The 26,930-nt window shown below is 43.9% G+C and overlaps 3 protein-coding genes across 5 annotated transcripts; 2 read left to right on the top strand and 1 right to left on the bottom strand.

Annotated features, from left to right (window-relative positions):
- Positions 1 to 107: 107 nt before the first annotated feature.
- On the bottom strand, positions 108 to 2,923 carry sdf2l1 (stromal cell-derived factor 2-like 1). Its single transcript, XM_079222754.1, has 3 exons — positions 2,741 to 2,923; positions 1,261 to 1,457; positions 108 to 1,128 (listed from the first exon to the last, which is right to left on the bottom strand). Exons 1-3 carry the CDS (start codon positions 2,916 to 2,918, stop codon positions 850 to 852), a joined length of 654 nt encoding a protein of 217 aa, XP_079078880.1. The 5' UTR covers positions 2,919 to 2,923; the 3' UTR covers positions 108 to 849.
- A 5,364-nt stretch (positions 2,924 to 8,287) lies between these two features.
- On the top strand, positions 8,288 to 15,253 carry marveld2b (MARVEL domain containing 2b; the record flags this gene model as incomplete). Its single annotated transcript, XM_079222741.1, has 6 exons — positions 8,288 to 9,499; positions 9,587 to 9,622; positions 9,708 to 9,886; positions 12,423 to 12,594; positions 12,696 to 12,746; positions 14,376 to 15,253. 6 exons carry the CDS (start codon positions 8,288 to 8,290, stop codon positions 14,490 to 14,492), a joined length of 1,767 nt encoding a protein of 588 aa, XP_079078867.1. The 3' UTR covers positions 14,493 to 15,253.
- Positions 15,254 to 16,456: 1,203 nt separating this feature from the next.
- On the top strand, positions 16,457 to 26,023 carry oclnb (occludin b). 3 transcript variants are annotated; one of them, XM_079222744.1, is made up of 10 exons: positions 16,466 to 16,497; positions 16,937 to 17,023; positions 17,622 to 17,701; positions 19,054 to 19,762; positions 20,344 to 20,508; positions 21,917 to 22,032; positions 22,649 to 22,750; positions 22,845 to 23,016; positions 25,000 to 25,041; positions 25,147 to 26,023. In XM_079222744.1, the coding sequence occupies exons 3-10, from the start codon at positions 17,649 to 17,651 to the stop codon at positions 25,243 to 25,245; spliced, it is 1,458 nt and encodes a 485-aa protein (XP_079078870.1). In that variant the 5' UTR covers positions 16,466 to 16,497; positions 16,937 to 17,023; positions 17,622 to 17,648; the 3' UTR covers positions 25,246 to 26,023. The 3 variants fall into 3 exon arrangements, with proteins under 3 accessions (XP_079078868.1, XP_079078870.1, XP_079078869.1); XM_079222742.1 differs by lacking the exon at positions 16,937 to 17,023 and having other exon boundaries at positions 16,457 to 16,497; positions 17,625 to 17,701; XM_079222743.1 differs by lacking the exon at positions 16,466 to 16,497 and having other exon boundaries at positions 16,975 to 17,023; positions 17,625 to 17,701.
- The last annotated feature ends 907 nt before the right edge of the window (positions 26,024 to 26,930 follow it).

Raw genomic sequence — 26,930 nt, 5'->3', positions numbered from 1 at the left:
AATCTGCTAATCGAATTTGCTGAAGATAGTATGTTAATTAATATAGCCAGTTCTTCAAGTAAGGTCTGTACCCAACAACTTAGAGCACAGATGGACATTTGTTAAGTCTACTTAGTCGGTCTGTTTATTTCTCTGTTTCACTTCTGGGTCCAAAACCCATATATATAATATCAAAAAAAAAACAACTCCCCTGGAAATCGGCCATAATCATAACCTTAACACAAACTCGTATAAAGCCGTCATAAGCATGCTAAGCTTTCTATTGGCATCAAAGAACCAAAGATACAATGTTAGATAGAGAGGTTATAAAATCCACAAGGAATGCAGTCAGACAACCAGATACACAACTTCCCTTGTCAGAGTCAATGGTGATGACATGAAGGCCAGTAGTCACCTGTCAATCAAAACATTTATCCAATTAATTAAGTCAATAATATGACAGTGTACACAGTGAATATCAGAACAAGTCCTCTTCCTCATTCCAGTAGGCTCCTCCAGGGGACTATAAATAACATTTTGTGTGCTCTGCTTGATGACTGACATTTACAACTACTAGATATCGTTACATTTTCTGTCAATTGAAAAACCGATCAATATTTATTTCAATGGTGAAACTATAAATTACAACAGTGTCTTTCCCCCCCAATAAATATGTTCTCCTTTATGAAACTCTAAGGAGGAAACATATATAAAGACCACATGACATATTTTCATACAGTGCCATTGCTCTTTATGTGTCGGACCACCCCGAGTGCTTCACATGTACAGAGAAGAGGCCGTCCAGTATTCTGCATCATCACACATGACGTCGTTTGGTCCGCTAAAGCCACAGGAACAGGATTCACAGTGTCAGAGCTCGTCGTGCCGCAGCGGCACCTGGCTGGGCTGCAGGAACACGCCCTCCATGGAGCGCCACCAGTTGTGCTGGTTTGCGGCGCTCATGCCGTGCACCTCCCGCTGGCCCCGGATGGGGTGTCCGTACTGCTCGCCCGTCACGCTCAGGAACACGTCGGTGCCCACGTGTTTGAAGCGCACCGCTTCTTCGCGCTCCCAGTGGTCGCCGTCGCACTGCACCGTCCACATGTCCAGGTCGTCCCCCTCGCCGTTCTCCCCGAAGGCGCTGACCTCCTGCAGGGCGAGACCCCAAAACCACAGTGAATGGATTCCAGCAGAACAATAGCCTGGTGCATACATCATATCTATTCCTCTGTGCCATTGTTGGCCAACACAAGCAGAACCTGGAAGGTGTGAATGTCTGACCTGGTTGTTGGACAGCGGGGAGCTGAAGCGGTGTGTGTGGAGGTTCCGGCTGGTCTTCATGTGTGTGATGCGGATGGCCTGACCGCACCGGACGGCCACCCCGCGCTGACACGGGCGGTTGGGCTTCCCACGGATCTGCCAGTAACTGTTGGCATCATCTGCGTTCTCCACTCCAGTTACAGACTGCTGCCCACTGCCTACACACACACACACACACACACACACACACACACACACACACACACACACACAGTATCATTAGAAGCTCCACTCATGGATGTCCAGAGGGACGACTTAAGACTTTATTAGTCACGTACTAGCATGACCTCGGACCTCAGCATTGAGAGCAACGGGCTGCTGTGAAGTAACTCAGAGTTCAGATTGTCCCTCAACGCCACACGACGGCCCCTCTACCCACTGAGGCCCCTCGACCCGGCCCTACTCTTCCTCTGGTTTATAAAGCCCTGCTGGTGGTCCAGGGCTCTGCTAAATGCTAACATTAGCCTAGCACACACACCTAAAGGGCCCATACGCATCACACAACTTATAATATAATAGAAATAAAAGTACAGGTGTTCCTCTGCAGCAGAGGAGACGCAGCAGACGATAAGTCCTGTATCTCAGCACGGCATCTGATAACTTGATGAAGTTCTAATTATATCTACTTTATTATTACATTTACATCAATGTTATGACAGTTTTGTCAGTTGCAAGTGCATTTAGCTTCTGTATGCTCTTATTTGTAGAATGTCACTGTTACAGGTCAAGTGCCAGAGGCTGATTAGCATTCAGACTCTTCGGCTCTCATTCCAGGCCTTCTTTTCTTTTCTAACTGTCCACGTCTCTGATCGCCTCCTTTCCTCGAGGGAACGCCTCTAAACGAGCTCAGCACATCCAGGCGGAGATTATCCAAAATAGAAGGCAATGGTCAATCCATCATTCCTGAAATAGTGTTGATAATTATTATTATTATTATTATTATTAAAAACAGGACGTGGTGTCTTTACACAAATGACCTGACGACATTTGCAAGGTGGGAATTATATTTCAATTCAATATTATCATTTTTTTATCAACTATATTCTGCATGCCGCCATAACGGGTACGGAAAACTCAATGCCAAACTCCACCGACAGAAATGACCCTTTTGCCTTGAAGACATTACTGAACATATTAATGAATATATTAATGCATATATTACACTGAATATATTACTGAATATATTACTGAACACATTACTATTATTGTGGGTTCCATGTGCAGTTATAGTATTTGTTCACTTACTGCGTCTCAAGAGTTGTTGCCAAATGTAGATATATATACATATATATATATATATAGATAGATAGATAGATACACGTGTATTACCTCCCTCGTGTGTGTGTGTGTGTGTGTGCGTGCGTGCGTGCGTGCGTGCGTGCGTGCGTGTGTGTGTGTGTGTGTGTGTGTGTGTGTGTGTGTTGCATGGCGCGCGCGTTACCTGAGCCGTACTTGACGTCGTGGGAGTGCAGGCGGACGTTGTGTCTGGTGTTCAGCAGCTTGAGCAGCGAGCCGCAGGTCACGTGACTGAGCTCCGACTCTCTGCCGTCACACTGCGCCCACAGCAGCAGCAGCAGAAGGGACTCGACCAGAGCGCGGACGGCGCGAGTTACCTCCATCGTTGTGTTCTTTGCTCTCAGCCGGCAGGCAGACACAGGAACAGCGATGTCGGCCACTTCAAAAGGTACTGCTGATATCAGCCAATCACAGCTTGACAAGTCCTAGAACACGGAAGCACATGGCGGCTCGTGATAGGTCGTAGTGCGGTCACGGGACGCTTTTCATTGGCGCATCCCCGAGTCTCTTCAATGACGCTTCCGTTTCCCTCACTTGTGTTTTCTTTGCGTGTAGGCCCCGCCCACCGGTGACGCGTCCTCTTTAGACGTCCACGATGGAGAGACACTTTAACGTTTTAATCACTTTGGCCACTTTAATTACATTCATGGTGCAATATACGGGTCAGACCATCCTGAAAGGAGGACAGCTAATACAGTGAAAGTTATGAAGCACATTTTTATGATGTAGCAAGACCTGATGTATTTATATGATTTTTATGATGTAGCCTGTCACGTTTCCAGTATTTGAGGACATTCAGGGCTTAGAGGGGTCCGGGAGAATTCTCCCTGGATATTTAAAATATTGGTTGTAATGACTATTACATTGAGTAAAAGAATACTTCACAACTGCAGTTATTAAATGTATTTATGTTAACAGTGGCGCTAGGTAACTAGTATATTTACTCAATTACTGTAAAAAGTACTTTCAATGTTCTCCATACAGCTCTACTCCACTACATCTCAGAGGGAAATATTTTTGCTTTTTACTGCACTACATTTATCAAATAGCTTTAGAGATTCAGATTAATAATACTACATTTGATCAACTACTGTAATAATTAATGCTGTATTATTATTATTATTACTTCTTATTTACAGTCTATGATTATTATAGGTTAAACTACTCAGCAGTATATTATCAGGACTTAACCAACAGGCAAAGGACTCAAAAGCCTGACTTGATATACCAATCAATACCAACGGGAGGAAGGGGAACCAGGAGCAGCTGAAGCCAATCAAGGTAATCACACAGACGGGAAACACCGGAAGGGAAGAAACGGGGGGACAACAGGTAAGTGACAAAATAAAACCGGAAATGGGAGGAATAATAAAAAAATGTATACAGGGGAATGTGAAATTTAAAAAGTAATTTTATTCAATTTTCATTCGTCAAGCAACATTAAAAGGATGGACATTAATGCATCAATATTTATTATCCAATGATATAGTATATATTATTCGGCATAATGTATACTTTTACTTTTAGGTCTTGAAGTACATGATACTTTTGAACTTTTTACTTGAGTAATATTTTGGTATTGTAACAGTGTATTTAACACTGGAGTATTGCTAGTTTTACTTGGATATATCTGAGTACTTCTTCCACACTCTGCATGGTAACATTATTTTAATATCATAACATCATATTTCACTCACACACAACCATACACTTTATGTAGAGTAATGTACTCTGTTTACCTCTCAATCACCCGCTGCTGTGTACAATGGCTCTCTACTCTACTTATTGGGAATTTATCAAAGATGATGAGAAAAAAATAGTTGTTATTTGTGATGGATTTTTTCCAAAAAGCCACTGAATTTGGTCATATCATGTGCTTACAGTCCGAGGAGACTTAAACTCAATGTATCATCTTTAATCAGTTATTGATGGTGTTATGCACTCTCCCATTGACTGCCATTCAATGTCACTGTACATTCTTTATACACTTATAAACTGTACATACTTTTACATTTTTGCACATTTTTGCACATTTTTGCACTTTCGTTATTATTTCATTTCCTAAAGTATTACGCTTTACTCTTTTGTTTTGTTGTATATATTGAGTATTTTGCATTCCTGATACTTTTTGTGATATCTTCTATTTTATTTTTTTCTGATATCTTTTATTTTATTTTTTGAGTCTCATATGTAAGTTGCTTGCTACTGTGACAAACAAATTGTCGGGGATAAATAAAGTATACATCTATCTATCTATCTATCTATCATTCATAAAAAACTATTCATGAAAAAAGCGCTATCTCATACTATACAATATGTAAACAAGCTAATTGCGTGTGCAACTCTTCTAAATATCCGAGATATTGGAGAATTGGAACACTGCTTGTGTGTGGAAGGTTTGAGTATATTAATAATAACATGAAGAAGAATAAGAGAAAGATTGCTTCCATCAGACACACTGATTAATATTGTACTTTTTATATTACAGATATAAAGAAACACCAGTCGAATGAGCGAACGTTGTCGCGTGTGGGAAGTCGGATGTGAGAGAGGACCGTGAACGCCTCGTGAGACTGGTCAGACTGGTCAGACTGGCCAGGTGAGTTCCACCGCGCGGGGATCTGGGATCAGTCTCCTTTCCTGCTAATTAACCCCAGTTAAGCCGGAGTTCAAAGTGAGGTCTGACCTGGGATCAGTGCGAGGTGCCGAAGAACGAGGGGCGGGTTCCACACGGGAGGGTTCCGCGCGTTTCACTGCGAAACCTCGACGGAGAACCATCTGCAGGTGAGTCAGCGGACAGATATCGAACAGTGTCCTTTTGGCTTTTGATGACAGGAATATAGATTTTAACGAGTGAACGTCGAACAATATAAGTTGACTTTGTTGTAGATGTCAATATAAACCGCAGCGGCTGTTTATTTATTTATTTATAATTGAACATGTCTACCGGTACACAGTGAGGAGCCTCTAACGTCACGTGCAGGCAGGTACAACGTTGCTACAGGTGAGACGCGTTGGAACGGTAGACCAACTTCTAGCCCACTTCTAGGTCTCAGATGGCTAGACGGCTATTAATGACACTAGTCTCAAGCAGCGACAGGTCACTACCAACAGGAGGATGAGGTCTCAGCACCCTATGAGGTCTCAGCACAGGTCTCAGCACCCTATGAGGTCTTAGCACTCTATGAGGTCTCAGCACCCTATGAGGTCTCAGCACAGGTCTCAGCACCCTATGAGGTCTTAGCACTCTATGAGGTCTCAGCACCCTATGAGGTCTCAGCACAGGTCTCAGCACCCTATGAGGTCTTAGCACCCTATGAGGTCTTAGCACCCTATGAGGTCTCCGCACCCTATGAGGTCTCCGCACCCTATGAGGTCTCAGCACCCTATGAGGTCTTAGCAACCTATGAGGTCTTAGCACCCTATGAGGTCTCCGCACCCTATGAGGTCTCCGCACCCTATGAGGTCTTAGCACCCTATGAGGTCTCAGCACCCTATGACGTCTTAGCACCCTATGACGTCTTAGCACCCTATGAGGTCTCAGCACCCTATGAGGTCTTAGCACCCTATGACGTCTTAGCACCCTATGAGGTCTCAGCACCCTATGAGGTCTCAGCACTCTATGAGGTCTCAGCACCCTATGAGGTCTCAGCACAGGTCTCAGCACCCTATGAGGTCTTAGCACCCTATGAGGTCTCAGCACAGGTCTCAGCACCCTATGAGGTCTTAGCACCCTATGAGGTCTTAGCACCCTATGAGGTCTCAGCACCCTATGACGTCTTAGCACCCTATGACGTCTTAGCACCCTATGAGGTCTCAGCACCCTATGAGGTCTTAGCACCCTATGACGTCTTAGCACCCTATGAGGTCTCAGCACCCTATGAGGTCTCAGCACCCTATGAGGTCTCAGCACAGGTCTCAGCACCCTATGAGGTCTTAGCACCCTATGAGGTCTCAGCACAGGTCTCAGCACCCTATGAGGTCTTAGCACCCTATGAGGTCTTAGCACCCTATGAGGTCTCAGCACCCTATGAGGTCTCCGCACTCTATGAGGTCTCAGCACCCTATGAGGTCTCAGCACTCTATGAGGTCTTAGCACCCTATAGTCTATGTGCAGGCACAGTGAGTGGGGTGGCCGTTCCACTGCCATTCATAAGCATACGTTGTCAACTGATACCAATGTCAATATGAACATTGTCTGTCAAAATGCATGATAATCATCATTCAAGCTATTCAAATTGACCTTTTTTTTTTAAACATGAATGTGGAAACGTAAATGAGTGATGGCCTATTAGTGCAACGGCCAGCCATTAACATACCTGTTATCTTGCATACAATACTGAATTATTAACATAATGGACAGACTCATGTTTTTATTAAACATACATGTCGACAGTGAATCCTTTAAGCCATGTGGGCGGCCTGTTCCCACATGAGACGTGTGACCCTGAAGAGGTCTATGATGGATGGAGGTCCTGTCAGCCTCGCCTCACGCCGTGCGTCGCTGAATGTGTGCGTCCTCCATGTGTCCATTCACTACAATGTGTTGGATTCATGTTGATGCATATTTAAAGACATTTATATTTGTGGGGGAAAATACATCGGGGGAAACAAATTAAAAAATGAATGTTCTAATCAATCTGCAGTACCTCTGCAGACCCTCTAGGGGTCGCAGACCTCCTGTTGAAGACCTCTGCTAAATGGTCTTAGCACACCAGTCTATATATATATATATATATATATATATATATATATATATATATATATATATATATATATATATATATATATATATATATAATCTGCTTGCATTCCTCTGATTTCATTTGTTTTTATGTTCCATCTTTAATCCTTAATGTTGTAGTAGTTTATCAGACTGAACACCCACATGCCTCTTTGTTTACCTTCTGTTTTAGTCTCCATGCTTCCATTGGTAACTGCGTGTTTAACGTCATATTGCTATCAGCTTCAACTCTCAAATATACTTGGGAGCAAACACAAAATAGCATGACTATAAAAACAATGTTCAAAGTGGTGAGAAGGCTTCCTTTCATATCTCATAATCACCACAGCAAACGTAAAAGCACTGGTAGCACAGTAACGGGTAATTCACACAGACACGACTTTGAGACGTCGTGCTGCAACGCACCGCTCAAGAAGCTGCTCGATGTACTTCACGGTGCTGTTAGATTGCTGCTGTTCCACCACTAATGTTAATACAGGGGTGTGATGCCTTTGTTTTTTATGTTTTACTCAGTGAAAATGTTGTATTTGAACGGCTAAACAATCCTATGCCACCACTGCACTCAATTTCTAGTTGGTTTAATACGAATAGGCCTATTTTAGTGTTGCCTAATCTTTATGAAATTTTAATGTGAATGTTATGAATGAAGCTTCGAGGTGTTTGCTACAGTCCTACTTATAAGAGAGGAAAAGCTACTTTCTGCTTTGACATGTTATAGACTGGGCTACTTGTATTTGAACTGCTCCCAAGTCCGTTTCCGTTTGTTGCCCCATTAGACTTTGTTGTAGTGATGTCGCCTTGATCCTAGCTCTCAGCAATGACATTGATAAGTAAAATGTCCAAAACTCCAATAAATATGTTTTAATAACCTGGAACGATCATGTTCAGTCACTGTAGGTCCATGTGTTGACAGTAGACTGTTGTCATCCCCACAGAGCCCAGGTCCCAATGTCTTCAGAAGGGTTTGGTTCAGTCTCCAGGTTTGACCGGGTGCGAGAGATCCCACACTATGACCAGGTCCCCGTGGGCTCCTTACGGCGGGAACCAGATTTTCCTCTGCCCCCGAAACTCTTGCGGGACATGGCGCCGGCTGTGAGCCTGGACCCCCTTCCTCCTCCCCCTCTACCTGAACAGCCAGCTGTTGGGCTTGAGCCGATGGAGGAAGACTGTGATGTCATGGACATTAAGCCAGTCCACCGCTTCATCCCCGCCTCTGTCAAGAACTTTTTCCGTGGCAATAGTGGTACACGTAGCAGCAAGGGTTGGTCCACCCCACCACCACCACCTTTACCTGCTCCATACTCCACCGCTCCCTCATCCATTAAGAGCGCCAGCCGCCACACCACGGCCGGAGTCCCCTGCTCGCCTCCCAACTCCGCCCCTCCATCCCCGTCTCTTCTCGGGTCCTATCGGGACCCCTACGGCGGCTCTGGGGGCAGCTACACCTCTCAGAAGGAGCGAGATGCTCTGCTGCTGGGTAGCGAAGCCTTCGACTCTGCGTCAGCAGTGCCCACCAACCTCTCAGCCCGGACCTACCAGGAGCAGGTGGAGGATTACCACCAGCGCTACGCCTACATGAAGTCCTGGGCTGGTCTGCTGAGGATCCTGGGCTGCGTGCAGCTGCTGTTGGGCGCCGCAGTGTTCGCCTGCGTCTGCGCCTATGTTCACAAAGACAACGAGTGGTTCAATATGTATGGGTACTCCCAGCCGCAGCTGTTTGGGGGGCTCGGTGGAAGTGCTGGAAACGGGGGCGGTTCCTACACCGGCCCCAAGACCCCCTTTGTCCTTGTGGTGGCTGGTCTTGCATGGATAGTGACTGTTATTTTGGTCGTTCTCGGCATGGGCTTATACTACAGAGCCATCCTCCTTGACTCTTCGTGGTGGCCTCTCACAGAGTGCTCCATCAACCTGGTCTTGGCGGTGCTGTATATGGTAGCAGGGATCTTGTACGTGAGGGACACCACCCGAGGGGGGCTATGCAACATACCGGTCTTCAATAACGGGATAAATGGGGCATTCTGTCGCACAGAGGCTGGCCAGACGGCAGCCATCGTCTTCCTCTTCATCACCATGGTGCTCTACTTCATTAGTGCAGGAGTGTGTCTGAAGCTGTGGAGGCATGAAGCATCCAGGATGAGGAAGGAGGGGCTGGAGCATGAGGTCTGACACACACACACATTGATGCATTTCTCTTCACATTGTTCTTCACTGTGATCATCTAAAGCTTCTCCTCTTCCCTAAACCTAGATGAAAACTATTGGATCATCAGTCCCTCTGTCTATAGTAAGTATCAAGGATTGTTTTCGTCCGAGCACCCATTGGATTGCACTCAATGGGCATGAACTGAACACATGTTTACCTCCTGTAGCTGGGTCCAGCCTCCAGGCTCTCGGAGCAGACCCCTCTGCCCACTCTCCAGTCAGACCTCATGGACTCCACCAACTACCCTGCAGCTGCTCCTCTGGTGGCGCTGCAGCCAGAGATTCTCAGAGGTCACATTCCAGCTGGACACATCCCCAAACCGGTCATTATAGCCGACTATGTGGCGTGAGTATAACCCTTTTTTAGTTACATTTCCACAAAATGCATTGCTGGATAGGAAGACTCAAAATTCAACCTATTATGTATTTGTATTGTACATATTTTACATACTAATGACTTCGGGTAGGAAGGTCCTCCAGTGGCTTCTTGGTCCAAGATATTATAATGATGTTTGTAGTAACCCATCGCCTCCCACTTCAAAATCGACAATGATTCTCATGTTAGTGGTAGAAATAAACACTGATTGTGTTTATTTAATTATGATTTTTGTTGTTTCTTTCACATACATCAAAAAAGGTAATGGGTTTTACAGATTAATATGAAAAGAGACATGATATATGGTGTGGATTGCTTTGTTTGATGTCTGTGAAGGAAACGATGCATCCATTTTCATCCTCGTATCCCGGGGCGGGTCGCAGGCTGACCCAGGCTTCCCTTTCACCGGCAACATTTTCCTCTTAAAATGATTAGGACACTTTAGTCCGAACACTGAAGAAGCACTGCTCCTCCGTGGCTCCTCTTCACTTCAGACAGGTCCACTACAAGAATCCATACCTGTGGATAAAGCCTAATTTATGGTTCTCCGTCAGGTCGACGGCGTACCTAAATAGCTACGCCGTCGACGCAGACCCCTACGCTGTAGCCTGACGTGCACCTCCAAAAAATCCTAACTACGTGTCGCGTTGACGCGGACCGCAAGCGCTGTGATTGGTCCGCTCAGAACGTAATTTCCGGCAGTTGCTTTTTCAGGTCTGTCTTCCTACACTGTCATTTTTAAAGTTCTTGTGGACCGCAAAAAAAATGCAGCCACTCCAACTTGGCCGCCATTGTTTACTGTGACCGGAAGAAAAGAAAAGGATTCGGCTATAACCCCTGAAACCACACAGCCACACAGGCACCCCCCCCTGGCGGCATGGCGGTTAATTGCAGAGCAACGCGGTCCCTCGACGCAGAACTTCGAATGCTCAACGACGGCGTCACGCAGAACGCAGAACCATAAATTAAGCTTAAGTGACACTATCCAGAGCCATAAGCACAAATGTCAAAGGCTGAATGCTTCTGTCAGAGAATGTATAGCTGCCATGAAATGAATGACTTGATGATGGATGAGAGAACCTCTTATTTCTCGAATCTAATTGGTTTCTACCAAGTGAAATTCCAAAGTCCTGTTTGATACTTTAAACTCTCCCAGCCCTCCTATCTTACCAACTTCTTGAACAGTGACTGCAAAACCTTTGAATTCTTTCTTCAATCATTTTGTAAATGTTAGGGCAAACATCTCCCCCTCATCCAGTCCACTCACTGGTGATCACTCAGATGCATTTGTCCTTTGGTGATAGATTATATTTCAGCCTCTTTGGGACACGTGAACCCCTCCTTGAGCCCATTAATGTCCTCCCAGACCTCTGTTTCTGAAGGCTTTGACCTCATCAAGCTTCCTGCAGCATTTGGAGTGGTTCTCCATCTCTCACACAAGACTTTGTCGGTCTCTGTTGGTCAATTTAGTCTTGGGACCCATTTCGGTAGTTTTACATTTCATATCATTGTACCTTTTTTTTTAAATTTATTTTTATTCAAACCTATGAGCCTCATAAAATTCCAATACTGAACGACTGTTTAAATGCAATCAGGAACTGGATGGCAAATACTTTTCCAGTTAAATGTGGATAAAACTGAAGTCATGATTCTTGCTCCTGATGACCTTCACAGTGAGAGGACAGGTGCCTTCCTCTCATCGCCTGGGTCTAGTCTGTGAAATATTGGTGTAAAATTTGACCAAAACATGTGTTTATTCAAGTTTCTTGCCCAAAACTACATTTTACAAGATTACATTTGAACACTTCATGATAGTGTTATGACTTACCTTCATTCAATAACCTTCATGCCATACTGAGTAGAGCTCAAACGCAATTTTTTTGTGTGTGCGTGTGCGTGTGTGTGTGTGTGCGTGTGTGTGTGTGTGTGTTACTGTCTATGCCACTGTGTGCCGAGGTAAAACTTTAAATGTGATAGGCAAAGAAATATGAAACTGATCATCTGAAAATGGCTGATTTGAGTTGATGACGTTTCTCTGCTTGAACATACATTTTGAATGAATGAACCAGACATTAATTGTATTAAACCTCCCAAAGTCTGTCATACAAGATTGTTGTTATAGCACGGCATGTAGAGCCCTTAAAGAACAGCTCTGTCAATATGCTATGTTTTTATTACAGTCATGAAATACCAACACTACACTTATCCTACAACCAAGTATTGTGTTTGTATCTGAAGCCTGACACATTCTGTGCCATAGAATTTGGGGCTAAGAGACGCAGACAGGCTAAGAAAGTCATAACAACAACTGGTTTGGGTCACTTCATGGTATTTGTTGACCGTAAGATAAATATATATATTTTCACTCTAATCTTAGATGGATATTTTGTCAATGGATATCGTCATCCTTAGACTCCTCTGCCTGGAGTCAGAGAAACATTCAGCGATAGTTTGAATGTAGCCAGCAGCCCATGACAATGTGCTGTCTGCGGTCCTGTTCCCACAGGAAGTACCCCAGCATCCGCTCAGAGGAGGAGAGGGACCAGTACAAGGCTGTGTTCAATGACCAGTACGCTGAGTACAAGGAGCTGCATGCTGAGGTTCAGGCCATGGCCAAGAAGTTTGAAGAGATGGACGACATGATGCAGAACCTTCCCTCCCGGCCTTCCAGCCAAATGGTACGACCCAGACTCCGGTCTACACACACCCACACACACAGACAGGAACACACTTAAATACACATTGTGTGTGTATATATAACGTTCTAATTGTGTTTCAGGAAAAGGAGCGGATCAGTGGCCTTTTAATGGAATATCAACGGAAGAAAGCTGTAAGTATACATCATAACATGTAATATAATGAGTGGCCCTCACTGAGCTATCTCTGTCCATCTGTACATTACATTTCATTTAGCTGACACTTTTATCCAAAGAGACTGACAATAAGTGCATTCAACCACGAGTACAAACAAGAATCAAGAAAGTAGAATTTCTTCAATAAAGTTAAACTACAAAGTGCTACCAGTAACATTTAAGTGCTAATAAAGTGCTGCTAGGGCGCTACCTTCCTTATTCAAGTTGTAGTTGAAAAAGATGTGTTCTCCTAAAGGTTTCTTCCTTTTTCCCTGTGAAAGTTTTTTTTTCCTGTTTTTTTTGGGGGGAGTTTTTCCTGATCCGATGTGAGGGCAGGGATGTCGTATGTGTACAGACTGTGAGGCCCTCGTAGGATAATTTGAGATTCTGGGCTATAGAAAATAAACTGAATTCAATAGTTGAATTGTGGGAATTGTTTCAGGGTTTCAGGACTTGACAAGGGACAAATAGTAATGTAGCTGATTCAATTGAATTAGTTCTTGTTCTAATACCTCTCTTAATTTCCTCAATTGTATTGGTGTAATCAGTGAAACTTTTTTAGTAGCACAAACCACAGACTGCATATAGAAAGTGGACATCACCCATTGGTTTGTGTGAGTGCCGATTTGAAGCCTAGAATTGGATGATTTGGCTGTCACCATATTGGATTAATGCCAGTGGCGTCTTTGCTTTTTACAACTAGTGAACGGAAGTTACCGTATTTGAAGTGCAGAGGAGAGACGCCGTATACGTCTGTGGTAGTGGCAGCGACCTGTCAATCACCTATAGGCCCGCCCCTAAAGCATCCCCTGTATTATGGTCTGTTTGACTCTAAATGACCATAATTTACTAAATGAACATCATGCTGTATTGAAGAAGACTTGAAACTAGAGATTGAGACATAAACTCATGTTTACAATGTTTACTGAGGGAATACATCAAGATAAGTAGAGTCCTTTATATAGACTTCTATACAACCAGAGGAGTCGCCCCCTGGTGGTCAGGAGAGAGAATGCAGCTTTAACACATGAAGCGTAGACTTCTATACAACCAGAGGAGTCACCTCCTGGTGGTCAGTAGAGAGAATGCAGCTTTAACACATGAAGCATAGACTTCTATACAACCAGAGGAGTCGCCCCCTGGTGGTCAGGAGAGAGAATGCAGCTTTAACACATGAAGCATATACTTCTATACAACCAGAGGAGTCGCCCCCTGGTGGTCAGTAGAGAGAATGCAGCTTTAACACATGAAGCATATACTTCTATACAACCAGAGGAGTCGCCCCCTGGTGGTCAGTAGAGAGAATGCAGCTTTAACACATGAAGCATATACTTCTATACAACCAGAGGAGTCGCCCCCTTGTTCCTATGCTTTGTCATGGGATTTCTATATGACTTCTAAATGTCTTTCTGTTCTAATAAAGTCAGCACCATCACCAACATGTGTGTCTTGTTTACTGAAAACTAAGAAGTAAACACGTATGTGTTAATGAATTCACTATGCAGTAACCAATTAAATTCCTTAATGTTTACTATCCCTGATGTAAAGGAACCCCATAAAGAAAGCAAAACATAAAATAATTTTGTGTTTTCTGTTTTTCTTGCCAGGATCCAACGTATTTGGAAAAAAGGGACAGATGTGATTACCTAAAGAACAAGCTCTCTCATATGAAACAGAAGATTCAGGAGTACAACAAGGCCATGGACTTAAACAATAGCAACTGAACTCTGCAGTTCAAGCTTTCGTTAACACACCAAGAACATGTTGATGTGAGGACATTTTTAAACACCTAACGTGATGCTTGTGTTTGCTGTAAGCAACTATGAAGTAAACCATGAATATTTAAACACAAATTGAAATGATCTTTTCATGACCAAGCACATTCATTTTAAATGTCTGACCGTTCCTTTAAAACCAGGTGTAGATGGGATCTCACAGATAGAAACAGATGACTCTGATGTAATAAGGCTATGATGCGAGCCGTAGATCTGCAGTAGACGGGTATCAGCAGAAGTCTAGTTTCATATGCTGCATGTGTCATGGAGGTTAAGCTGCTTGTTCTAATGCTGGTATTGTTTTTTACTTTGCATTTCTTCTGTCCACTTGTATCAAACTGTAAGGCACAATGAACTGTTCCTGGAATCACAATGTTGAATTTAAACCGATGGGTGTTTGTTTTTTCATGGGGTTTGATCAATTCCTTTTGTAAACTCACTTGTACATTGTTTGACTGATTGTGTGCATGTTATTTTTGTATCATATGTCATGCTGCTTTATAATCAAGAAGCACCTTTTTATAAACTTGTATTTACATCTTTAGCTGAGTACCTTTTGTTAACAGCGGCCCAAACTGTGTTAGTCCAGGGCAGTGGGACTAAATGAGAGTCCATAAAGTTAAACCTTTAGAAAAACAGTACAATCAGAATTCAATTTTTATTTATTCATTGTTGATTTCTTTCTTGGTAGAAATATGAGTTTGCATAGCAAACGTGCAACATAAGTACATGTTTTCCCAATCAAGAATATAGTCTGATAAGTTAATGTGTATTTATGATAGACCTGGTTAACCATTATTATGGTCTGGTTTATCCAAGAAATTATAACAACCTTTTTCTGAAATAACAGCGTTTTGATTCTTGCTTTATTTAAAATTGTGTTTGACATTTTTTTCTATCAGTATAGGCAAAATATTGTGAAATGAATCACAATCATTACAAAATGGGTTGAATGTCTTTATGCAGTGAGTAGTGGTGCAGGAGCACCCAGGAGGCTGCCTGACTACCACAGAGGTGTGGCCCTCTCCAAGGAGAATGCACACAACAAAAACAGGAACACGTCCTTTCAACCTAGAGTGACCTGGACTGCATCCAGAACTTCATATCAAGGACACGCTCTAGACTGCATGCAGAACTCCATATGAACGAGACGCTCTGGACTGCATGCAGAACTCTATCAACGAGACGCTCTAGACTACATGCAGAACTCTATCAACGAGACGCTCTAGACTACATGCAGAACTCTATCAACGAGACGCTCTGGACTACATGCAGAACTCTATCAACGAGCAGCTCTGTCTCCCTGCTAGCATGGCTGCCTGGTGGCTCTGCCGGCTTGCAGCTGGAAGGACTGGTTTTGTTGTTGTGCTTTTCCCAGTATCGGGTTTAGCAACATGTTTTCAGAAGCTTTTGTTTGGCAGCAGGCTGGACGAGCACGGCAGCCTTTAGTGTCTCAAGTTATTTTTCATATTTAGCCTGTGTTTTAAATTTGAATGAGCAAGTAAGATTACTTATTATTTGTCACACTCAAAATTAGCATTAACAACTCTCTTTTTTTATTAACTAACATATACATTTGTTTTCTTTAAATAATGTCTAATAGGATATCTAACAGTCAAAACAAAAAAATGACAAAGTACTGATATGGGAAATATTGGCATACAAGCTGTTTCGTTCATTTGGATGAATTATAAACAATTGAACTACAAAGTTGGACTGAGAGCCGAAGAGAGAAAGGGAGTGGAGTTCCCGGAAGAGTGGACGGAGTTCTGCCGGCCGAGAGGAGAGACCGGTTGGTCCGGTTGGTCCGGGTCACGTGATGAACACACACCTGGAGGCGTGTCGCTTTGTTCTCTGAGCGCGCGCAGGATGCGTCCGCGCGCCCGTGAGTGTTGTTTGCGTTCATCCCGTCGGCGACTGGCTGTCTTCATCCGGATCACACGCGCGTGAGCAGGTGGGTCGATTTGTTTTTATACAAATGTTCTAGCTGTTTTTCTGGGAATTATTATTTCCAAAGGCTTTCTGTTAACTGAACTATAGATACTTGAAAGACATTTGTTTCTTTCTCTGTGTGAAATCCGCTTTGTAACTTTAAATGGTTTTGAATGTAACTATTTATATCCTATCCACTAGTAAATAGTCTAGTTTCACTGGAAACAAGTCGACCATGGCTCAGTAGAGCATTCTTCAATATAGACTAGAGTCCATATCGTAGTGTCCTTGGGAAGACACTCAACCCCAGATCACTCCCACAGGAGTGTGTTATGTTCGTCAGTCCTGATGGCAATGTGTGTGCATGGTGACATGTAGTTAGAAGAATTAGAATAGAAAAGAGATTTACAAGTACAGCCATTTAGTCCCAGCTCTGTTTGACTTCTCAGTTTGTGTTCTAGTACCTCCACCCACTGCTGCTGCCTCGAGTCACCAGCAACAAACCTCGAGTCCAAGAAGTCCGCTGGCTTCTTCTTCTGTTCCAAAAGGTCAATATTAGAAGATTTATTATGAGTGAAGCAAGCTATTAAATCACACTCTATGTACAACTTGCATATGGTACTTTAATGTACTTCCCATCTTCCCACATATACGTTTCACAGTTTAACATAAACACAATAATTACCAGAATAACACACCCAGGATGTTTAGATGTTGGCTTCCATCCTATTGGCACGAGTATTTGAGCCTTACATGTCAGTACCAGTACACAAACATCAAATACTCTTTAAAGTGGTAATTATTTTGAAAAGTCTGCACACACAACAACAACAACAACAACACTTTTGAAACGCTTCTAAATCCGCTTCAGTTTCCAGTACCATGCATCTTTTCACATCCCTCCTTAGTGGAACCACACGGTAGCTATATTTATTTGGGAAATGAAGTTGCAGCGGTTGTTACACAAGTCTGAATATCAGCATCAGACACTGCATGGAGTTTGGTGGGAAATCTGATGGGTGACTGCTGCCTTCTGGCACCACAGGGAAGCTGATCAGGCAGTGGCTTTGATTACACTATAAAAGTCCTCTTTCTTATGTTTTTGCGAAATCAATGCTTATTTGATTTTGTGTATATTTGTGTTAGCAGGGTGAGCTCCAGTTGGATTTCAGAATGCCGATCAAGAAACACAAATCCCCACTGCACCAGCCCAGTGCTGGCAAACAGTAAGTGACCCACACTTCTCCCTCACTACTACACTGTCATCGTCATGTCTCAGCCACTATATATCGTTTTACTTTTCAGGGCAAGCACCTCTGTATTAATTCAATTCAGTTTATTTTATACAGCCCACATCACAAATACAAGTTTGCCTCGGAGGGCTTTACAATCTGTACACATAACATGTTAGCTGAGGGTTCAACGTTAGCAGCATTTGCTGGAAGGGACAACCTGGTCTCACTCCTAACTCGTCAAATACCAACAGTTGGTCAGTCTGAATCCGACATGAACTCCAATGTAAACCCATCCGCGTCACTATTAGATAGTCAGAGCAACTGACATAGTGTGAAGATGGGATTGTACACGCTGTGGACCGGTGGGAGATGGATGGGTCAACACAACCACAGGCCCTTTGTCCAGGACATGCTACATGTGTGTGTCAGTGCCAAACTAACAGCAAACATTGAGTCTGTAGTTGGTATCGACGTGAGTTGTTCGTCAAGTTGACATCAACTACGGTTTTTGGGAGGTATTTGATGGAGTCCATGATATTATGTATGCTACTGTCCAGAGCCTTTAGAAGAAACAGCCCCACAACATCAAAGACCTGCCACCATGCTTCCCAGTGGTGTGAGGCGCTTCTCTGGATGCTCTTTCTGTCTACGCCAAACACACCTTTGATGTTTGTTGCCAAAAAGCTCTGTTTTGGTCTCCTCTGGCCACATAACCCGGTCCCATTGACGTCCCAGTAACGTTTAGTAAACTGTAGGCGCTTTAGTTTGTTGTTGATTGAGAGCAGGAGCTTTTTCTTCTTCTGGCAACCCTCCAAACAACTTGTGGTGATGTAGTTTTCTGACTTTCTGACCCCGAGACTCAACTAACCTCTGCAGTTCTCCAGCTGCGACCTTCAGCCAGTGGAACCCTCCTGCTCCCGGTGAAAATAAAAGCTGAATAAAAGTTGCAGTGCAGTTTAAGTTTCTAGTCATATGTTGTGCCTTGCTTATGTGAAAGTGTGAAATGAAAAGGCAACTTTTTGTACAACTACTTCGTTGATCTATGTATTTCCAGAAGGACATTACACAGCATCTCAAAGGTCTGTACAATAGGCCGTATGAAATCCATTGTTTTCTTTATAATTCTGTTTCTTGTGTGTCGATGTTTCAATGCGTTGTTCATTCGAAAATGCTAATCAGCTTTCTCAACATTGCTTTTGAGCTGATGTTGTTGCTGCATGTGGTTCGGCGCGGGTTCGGTTCCCAAAGCATTCACATTACTCTCTTTTTAACAAAATGTCAACCATAAAGTTCAGGATCCAGTGATCCGTCTGTTCTCTGACACCTGCCCTCTTCTCTTGCAGCCATAGCAGCAGACACAAGCACAGCGAGCACACGTCCAACCCGTCCTTTCCCTACTACCAAGGAGTGAATATGCTTCACTTCTACCGCTGGACTTCACCACCTGGAGTAATGAAGATATTGTCCATCATCATCATCATCATGTGTGTGGCCTTGTTTGCCTGCGTGGCCTCCACACTGGCCTGGGACTACGACATGAGCCTCATGGGTATGGGAGGTGGTGCCGGTTTGATGCCAGGTTATGGCGGCTCATCCGGCGGCTCATTCGGCGGCTCGTACGGCGGCTCGTACGGCGGCTCGTACGGCGGCTCATCATACGGAGGAGGGGCTGGTGGCGGTGGCTCCTCCTACTACGGCTCTGGAGGATCGGAAATGAATCCCGCAGCTGGCAAAGGCTTCATCATCGCCATCGCCGCCATAACCTTTATAGCTGTGCTCATCATATTTGTGTTGGTTGTGTCAAGGCAAAATGCTGCCCGCTCATCAAAGTTCTACCTAGCAACCATCATCATCTGTGCCATCTTGGCATTTCTCATGATCATCGCCACTATTGTGTACCTGGTGGCGGTGAACCCAACAGCCCAGTCCTCAGGGTCTGTCTACTACAACCAGGTCCAGCAACTGTGTTCCCAGTATCAGACCCAGAGCCAGGCCCAGGGCATCTTCCTCAACCAGTACCTCTACCATTACTGCGTGGTGGAGCCCCAAGAGGTGGGATATGCTTGCTTTTCACCAACGTATTCTCCTGTGTTCTACCGTAACGTTCCACATGTTTCTCTGACCACCCAGACGGTCTTTGGTCTTAATTCAGTTCAGTATGATATATACACCAAACAGACTCTGTAGCTTCATGCACAAACTGCTGGTAATCTCTCACACAGCATTTCTCTGTAGCGGACATACTGTTCTCTGTGATGGACTCCTAACAATATGTAGAGGCTCACCAGTCGCGTTCTGAAGCGTGGACATCGACAGCAGATGATAGCTGCTCACACCTTTCTGTGAATTAGAAGCCAGTTCACTGTTTCTTGATAGACACGTTTCATTTGCGTTTTTCAAATGTTATTTTGGATGCTTTGAGCTTCCTAAACCAAATTATTAATGTATGTTGTTTGGATGTAGTGGTACAAGTTTCTTTGTAATTTTGGGAGTATTTTGGTGCCAGTGGTTTTCTCTGTGGACTCAAATCCAGTATTCATATGTTTGAGTTGTGTGTTAGCTCTGACAGCCCTATCAGTATTTACTGTTCATGTCATTTCAGCCCACTGACCAGAGTGCTTTTGTTCTTGCAGATCATAGCTATCATACTGGGCTTCCTAGTGTTCGTTGCCCTCATCATCCTGCTGGTGTTTGCAGTCAAGACTCGCACCAAGATCAGGCGCTGGGGCCGGGATCGCATCCTCTGGGAGGAAGTGACGGTTGTCAATAATGGTCTCAAAAACAGCGTTGGGGAGTGGGTAAGACATTCTTAAAGTGTGTGTGTGTGTGTCATCTAAAGGACTTTTTTTGTGTGAGTGCTAAAGCCTGGATCAACTAAATGTACCTTCATACAACAAACTAAGACTAAACTAAGTACATCAGGTCAATTAAACCAATTACAGATTGTGGTTTTAAACTTGCCTCTGTAACACACTTGTTGCTGGAGGATTCCACTAAAGGGCACAACATAGAACTCACACATTCATTTATGGGGCTGTGAACAACTAACGCTCCAAACAGATGCAGGATACACAAGTAAGCCGTCATGCGCACGCAGTCCTAAGTTTATCTCTGGATAAACGTATCTTTCCATTGTTGTTGTTTGTCTCTTTAAAGTTGTTTTTACAAAGATGTTTCTGTAATCTGTAAAAAGACTTGATGACTTTAAGGAAATTACGTCAACTGAGCACAGTCTTACCTACTTGTTGTGGGACATTCTTAAAGTGTGTGTGTGTGTGTGTGTGTGTGTGTGTGTGTGTGTGTGTGTGTGTGTGTGTGTGTGAGTGACATAGAGCTGGGAGGGATAGTTTCATGTGCAGTTTCTGGGTGTGTCTGTTAGGCCACTCTTAGCTGCAGCATGATGTGTTGTCAGAAGGGTGTGTTCTAAAAAACTCATCCAACAACCATTAGAAGGAACAACCTCTAAACAGTGCTGACATCCTAATGAGTGTGTACAAGGAAGTACAAAAGAACATTATTCTATTCCCAGTAGTGACATCATCATGGTTTGTGTTCTGAGGACAGTGACACAAATGAAAGTTTTCACCTGAAACCACTTCCATACCAGCATGGTTTCATTCAGGGTGAGAGAACTTTCCCCTCAATGCATTCAGACCTGACATGTCAGCATTTGTACTGACTGAGAGACATTGTCTAAGGCTTGTTGTTGATGCTCGTGATGTACCGGTGATATTCAGGCATGCAGGGTGAAGTAGAGGAACTGGTTGGTCCTGGTGAACGCTGCAACAAGACTGTTTATCATATGGAGACACGGGGCGATAGCAAGTATGAGAGGAGCCTCAGGAAAACCTGATGAAGCATCAGGCACACAAGGAAAGAGATTTAAAAAATGGGTTTCTTTGTAACTCAACTGCTGAAATCAAGCAAAACAAAAATCCCAGAAGAGTTTCTAAATCTAAAACTGGTATATTATGACTAAATAGTTGAGTATATAAATAATTAGAAAAAATAGATAGTATAAAAGCCACAGTAAAATTCAGGAAGGCATGCCAGTGAAATATTTAACTGACCTTTATTTGTGAACATTGGCTGGTTAAAGTTGTATAAATTCCACAAGTTTGATGGAAACTAAGCTTCAAACTATGTGGATCTCTACCGTGACTCGTTTTCTGTCAAACTGGAATGACTGCATTTCTCTTGCTTCAGGTGAATAATGTGTCTGGTGACCCAGAGGTGCAGCTGAATGACCATAATCCCATAGTGAGAGGGTCCAGAGACTATTTGGACCAGCTGGACCACAACAAGCCTCTGTACCTTCCAGGGTAAGCTATGCATCATACAGTGCACCTCCCAAGGGCTTTTCTTTTCACTTCCCTCATCTTGGAATGAAGCCCAATGAGTTTGCTGTAGGTTTTTGTTACTGCAGTCTGCTGGCACTGATCTGAGGTTTTTCTAAGGTATGCTAACCTGAACTGATATGAACAATGCCCATTGAGCAATGGAAAAAAATCAAATGGGTCAGAGTAAAACACACTGCTGTGAGTAAAACTGAACTGGATAAAGACCTGAGTCAGAAATCTGAAAATCAGAAACACAGAAACAGATTTATTGACAAGTAATCATTCATGTAAAAGGCAAAACAGACAAATGTGAGAAAATTAATATAAAATTGAAGTGAGAAAAGGGCTGTGTGATGTTTAAAATAAAGAGATGGATTGTATGCAGTATTGACTTATGAAAGTACCAAAGATATTGTATAGAAAATATATGCAATGTTCAAATAATGATGCAAAATTTTCGTTAATGTAAAATTACGCCAAGTTAGACGTTGAGGCTTATATGCAGATGAAACACTTTGCTACGCTGTAATGGCGGTGAAATAAATGGTGGTCAACGAGGCTGCGACAAAATGTATGAGTCCACCATTCTTTTTTGCAGAGACTCAGACATCAGCAGTTCTGTGGGAGGCCTGAAGCCCAGGCTGAAGGACTATGATGGTGTGGAGTCTGGAGATGATCTGGAGGAGGAGGACTTTTATGGGTGAGTAGCCGAATGTATGTAACAGAGGGTATTACTAGTGAGGGCTATCATCACATACTACGTTAACTATATTTCATTCTGTACTCGTCTGCAGTTTGTTTCCTTCCATTGTGGATGAGCAAGAGCGTCTGAACTACAAACGTGAATTTGACCAGGAACACCAGGAGTACAAGAGCCTGCAGGCCGAGCTGGACGGCATAAACCAGGACCTGGCTGATCTGGGCAGAGAGCTGGACCAGCACCCTGAGGGCAGTCCACAGTTCCTGGTGAGTGTGGCAGGCCAAGTTAGAGTCAGTCTACGTGAAATTCACAAACAGGACAGAAGGGAACGCATCAGACTTAATGCAGAGAATAAGAACACAGCTGCTACTGCAGTCGTACAGATAGATAGCCTACTGCAATGGGTCAGGCACTCCATGGAGGGTTTACCAGAACCTCCTTGAGGCCAACCAAAAGTCCTTCTCCATGGCCCCCCCCCCCCCCCCGAACTCCTCCCATGCCCGAGTTTTAGCATCCATGACCACCGCAGCTGCAGCCCTTCTGGCCTGCCGGTACCCGTCAGCTGCTTCAGGAGACCCCTGGGCCAGCCAGGCCCGAAAGGCCTCCTTCTTCAGTTGACGGCTTCCCTCACCCTCGATGTCCACCACCAGGCTCTCGGGTTGTCGCCATGACACCGATGACGTTCCGACCACAGCTCCTAGCGGCCGCGGCCACAATAGAGGTTTTGAACACGGTCCACTCAGATTCCATGTCCCCAACCTCCCTCGGGATGTGTGAGAAGTTCTTCCAGAGGTGGGAGTTGATCCTCCACCAGAGGTTCCCATCTCACCCTCACTACACGTTTGGGCTTGCCAGGTCTTTCTAGCCGGCTCCCCCGTCATCTGATCCAACTCACCACCAGGTGGTGATCAGTTGGCAGCTCTGCTCCTCTCTTCACCCGAGTGTCCAAGACATACAGCCGCAGATCAGATGATGCGACTACAAAGTCCATCATTGATCTCCGCCCTAAGGTGTTCTGGTACAAGTTCCACTTCTGAGCCTCCTTATGTTCAAACATGGTGTTCGTTATGGACAAACTGTGGCTAGCACAGAAGTCCAACAACAAAATACCATTCAGGTTCAGATCGGGCAAGCCGTTCCTCCCAATCACGCCCCGCCAGGTTTCTCTGTCATTGCCCACGTGAGCGTTAAAGTCTCCCAGGAGAACTATGGAGTCGGCAGGCGGCGCCCTTTCCAGGACCGTCCCACCACCTCCAAGAAAGCCGGATACTCTGAAATGCTGTTCGGTGCATAAGCACAAACAACAGTCAGAGCCTTACTCCCCGCAACCCTCAGGGAATCGACCCTTTCAGCCGGGGAAACTTCAACACAGCGGCGCTCAGCCAGGGTCTTGATCCCCACTCCCGCCTGGCGCCTCTCACCCTGAGCAACTCCAGAAAAGGATAAAGTCCAACCCTTCTCCAGGAGCTTGGTTCCAGAGCCCATGCTGTGCGTGGATGTGAGCCCAACTATATCTAGCTGGTACCGCTCCACCTCCTGCACCAGCTCTTTTCCCGCTAGCGAGATGACGTTCCACGTCCCTAGAGCTCGTCCATGCTGCCGGAGATTGGCTCGCCCAGGTCTCCTGCCCAGCCCGCCGCCCGGTCTACATAGCCCCCGACCCCGATGCTTGTCCCTGCGGGGGGTGAGTCCACAGGGTGGCTGCTCCATGTTTTCGCTTCAGGCTGAGCATGACTGGGCCCGATGGGCAAAGCCCCGGCCACCAGACGCTGGCCGGCGAGCTCCCCTTCTGGGTCTGGCTCTGGGAGGGTGCCCCGGTTTCCCTGGTCCGGACGAGGTAGCTAAAGTCCGTGGGCCACTATCCATCAGGTTTTTTTTAACCGATCTTAGTCTGGGCTCTCCCCAGACACCTGTTTGCCTTGGGAGACCCCACCAGGGCTGATGCCCCGGATTACATAGTTTCCCGGATCACTGAGCCACTCAAACTCCTCCACCACGTTAAGGTGGCGATTCATTGTCATTCATACGTACTGAATTACGGTTTAATAATGTTACTGAAAATACAATAACAGTGATGTAATTGTCTTCCATTGACAAATTCCGACAACTCTGGTCGTGATGCAATTAGAATTTCTGCACCAAAACACAGGGTCGTGGTTTCAGAAACCTTGGTTGTGCATGAATCACGTTTGTGTGAATCTAGGAGGGAGCTTCAGCGTAGCCATTGACCACCATCTTTCTAATCTCAGGATGCCATGGACGAATACAGCAGACTGAAGAATCTCAAGAAGGTAAGGCACATGCAGTGAATTCCAGCAGTACTGTTCTTAACAGTGAAATACAGTCCTCTGAAAATAGAGAAGGGGTAAGATGAATAACATTGAGTTGTTCTGCAGTCATCAGACTACCAGGTTAAGAAGAAGAGGTGTAAATCTCTCAGGTCCAAACTGTCACACATCAAAAGAAAGATCAGCGAATACGACCGCCGGCCATGAACCTTCACCAGACCCCATCATGAAGGAAAGAGACCCCCAAACCTCTGTGGGATTACTATATTGAAAACCTGTTGTTGCCTCTATATTACATCGGTATAAAGCCAATCAACTGAGCTTTATTTAAGGGGAGAATAAATATAGAATGGCCGTTGTCTTTGATTAATAATTTTACCTCTGAGTTTCATGAGAAACTATTTTGGCATATTAAACGTTGAATTCAGATGTGAAATTAGGTGGTTTTGTTTCAGTACTTGTGTCTTTTATAAAGCAGTTATTGTGCTTCTTTGATAGCCTTTTTAAAAACATGTCTGACAGTTTTATGAACAATGAAGGAACAGCTATGAGAATATGAAGGAGCAGCGAATGAGACATGGATTTGCTTGGCATCATCGAGTCACTGACCATCCCTTGTAAATAATGTTTATTTCTAGTACTTAGAAACTATTTTAAATTGTATTTTAAGAAATGTTTCTGTACTTTTTGGTCTTATTATAGACTTTTGTCATTGTGGGTATTAAAAGGAAAAGCCCAGGTGTAAATACATGATGGCTTGCTACCCTTAAGGTGGGATGTAAATAATTGTCTTTAATGTAATTAACTTCAGTTCTGATTGTTATTATAAAGAAAATGAACAAATCCTCCCTCTAGTCAATATATTGTTACTGCTTGTTCGACTGTTTTCCTGAACTGATTTATGCAACAAGTGCTTTGGTGTGAATTACAATGTTGTATCTGTTGTTTGGAAGAAAGCAGGAATGTGAGATTGCAATAAAGAAAAGTAGTTATTAATAAACTAATTGTATAACTGTGTTTGAAATAACATCTTAACCTGGGTTCCATCTGTCATGGTAGTAGTATAATCTTTAATTTGTGGCCTAACTTTTCCCTTGTTCAGCTGAAGCTGAGCACTTTAATGCCAAAAGATAGCAAGTTATTGGTATTTTGTAAAAATTCAGACGAGCTGAGCAGCAAAACGCCATAAACCAGCCGCCACACTGCAGAGGAGGAATTATAGTTAAGTTTAAACTCTCATCTCATATTCATGAACTACTTCATTGCTTTCATACAAACCATGTAAATAAAGTCAAGTATTGAATGCATTCTAATGCAACAAAGGTTGAATATCCTGTAAACAATTTGGGTTGCCTGCAAAATATTTCCTCAAATGTAGAATTGAAACTCCAGTTTCTAAAATGTTTCCAAAGCGTCCACAAATGAAGGTGTTAATAGTCTTCTACATTTATAATTTCCTTATATTTAAACTGTAAATTAAACAAACGCTTAAAGACACAGTGTGTAACATGTAGTGCCATCTGGTGGTGAGGTTAGAGATGGCAAGCAACTAACTACGTTCGTTTTCATGCTTTTAAAAACACATATATACTTTTAAAATCAGCTATATTCAGAACAGGATTATACATTATTTGTAATCTGTAACAGTACAGTTTACAACAGCAGAGTCACTATATAAAGCCATTAATATCACAAACAGTCAGTATATCAGTGGCAATTTTTGGTATGAACATTTTTGGGGCAACACAATATTCAAGAAAATGTGATGATGCAATCCAAACATAGCATCACTGTGCGTGAGTCAGAGGGGAGACACTGACCAAAGTATCACCAACAGCAGAGATGACATAGATTGAGCCAAACAATCTAAAATCCCACAATGAAGACCTGAC

This window comes from Taurulus bubalis (assembly GCF_910589615.1).
Source record: "Taurulus bubalis genome assembly, chromosome: 8".
Classification (NCBI taxonomy): Eukaryota; Metazoa; Chordata; class Actinopteri; order Perciformes; family Cottidae; genus Taurulus; species Taurulus bubalis.
The sequence above is the reverse complement of the archived record's forward strand: the minus strand, read 5'-3'. Positions and strand labels throughout refer to the sequence as shown.

Bases quoted from the DNA above. Each gene is read 5' to 3' on its own strand.
- oclnb (XM_079222742.1), top strand. From the start codon at position 17,649: ATGCCGATCAAGAAACACAAATCCCCACTGCACCAGCCCAGTGCTGGC. The intron at 22,033-22,648 runs GTAAGCTATGCA...TCTTTTTTGCAG, and splicing joins AAGCCTCTGTACCTTCCAGG to AGACTCAGACATCAGCAGTT. The intron at 22,751-22,844 runs GTGAGTAGCCGA...ACTCGTCTGCAG, and splicing joins GAGGAGGAGGACTTTTATGG to TTTGTTTCCTTCCATTGTGG.
- sdf2l1 (XM_079222754.1), bottom strand. From the start codon at position 2,918: ATGGAGGTAACTCGCGCCGTCCGCGCTCTGGTCGAGTCCCTTCTGCTG. The intron at 1,458-2,740 runs GTAACGCGCGCG...GTGTGTGTGTAG, and splicing joins CGACGTCAAGTACGGCTCAG to GCAGTGGGCAGCAGTCTGTA. The intron at 1,129-1,260 runs GTCAGACATTCA...CTCGCCCTGCAG, and splicing joins CCCCGCTGTCCAACAACCAG to GAGGTCAGCGCCTTCGGGGA.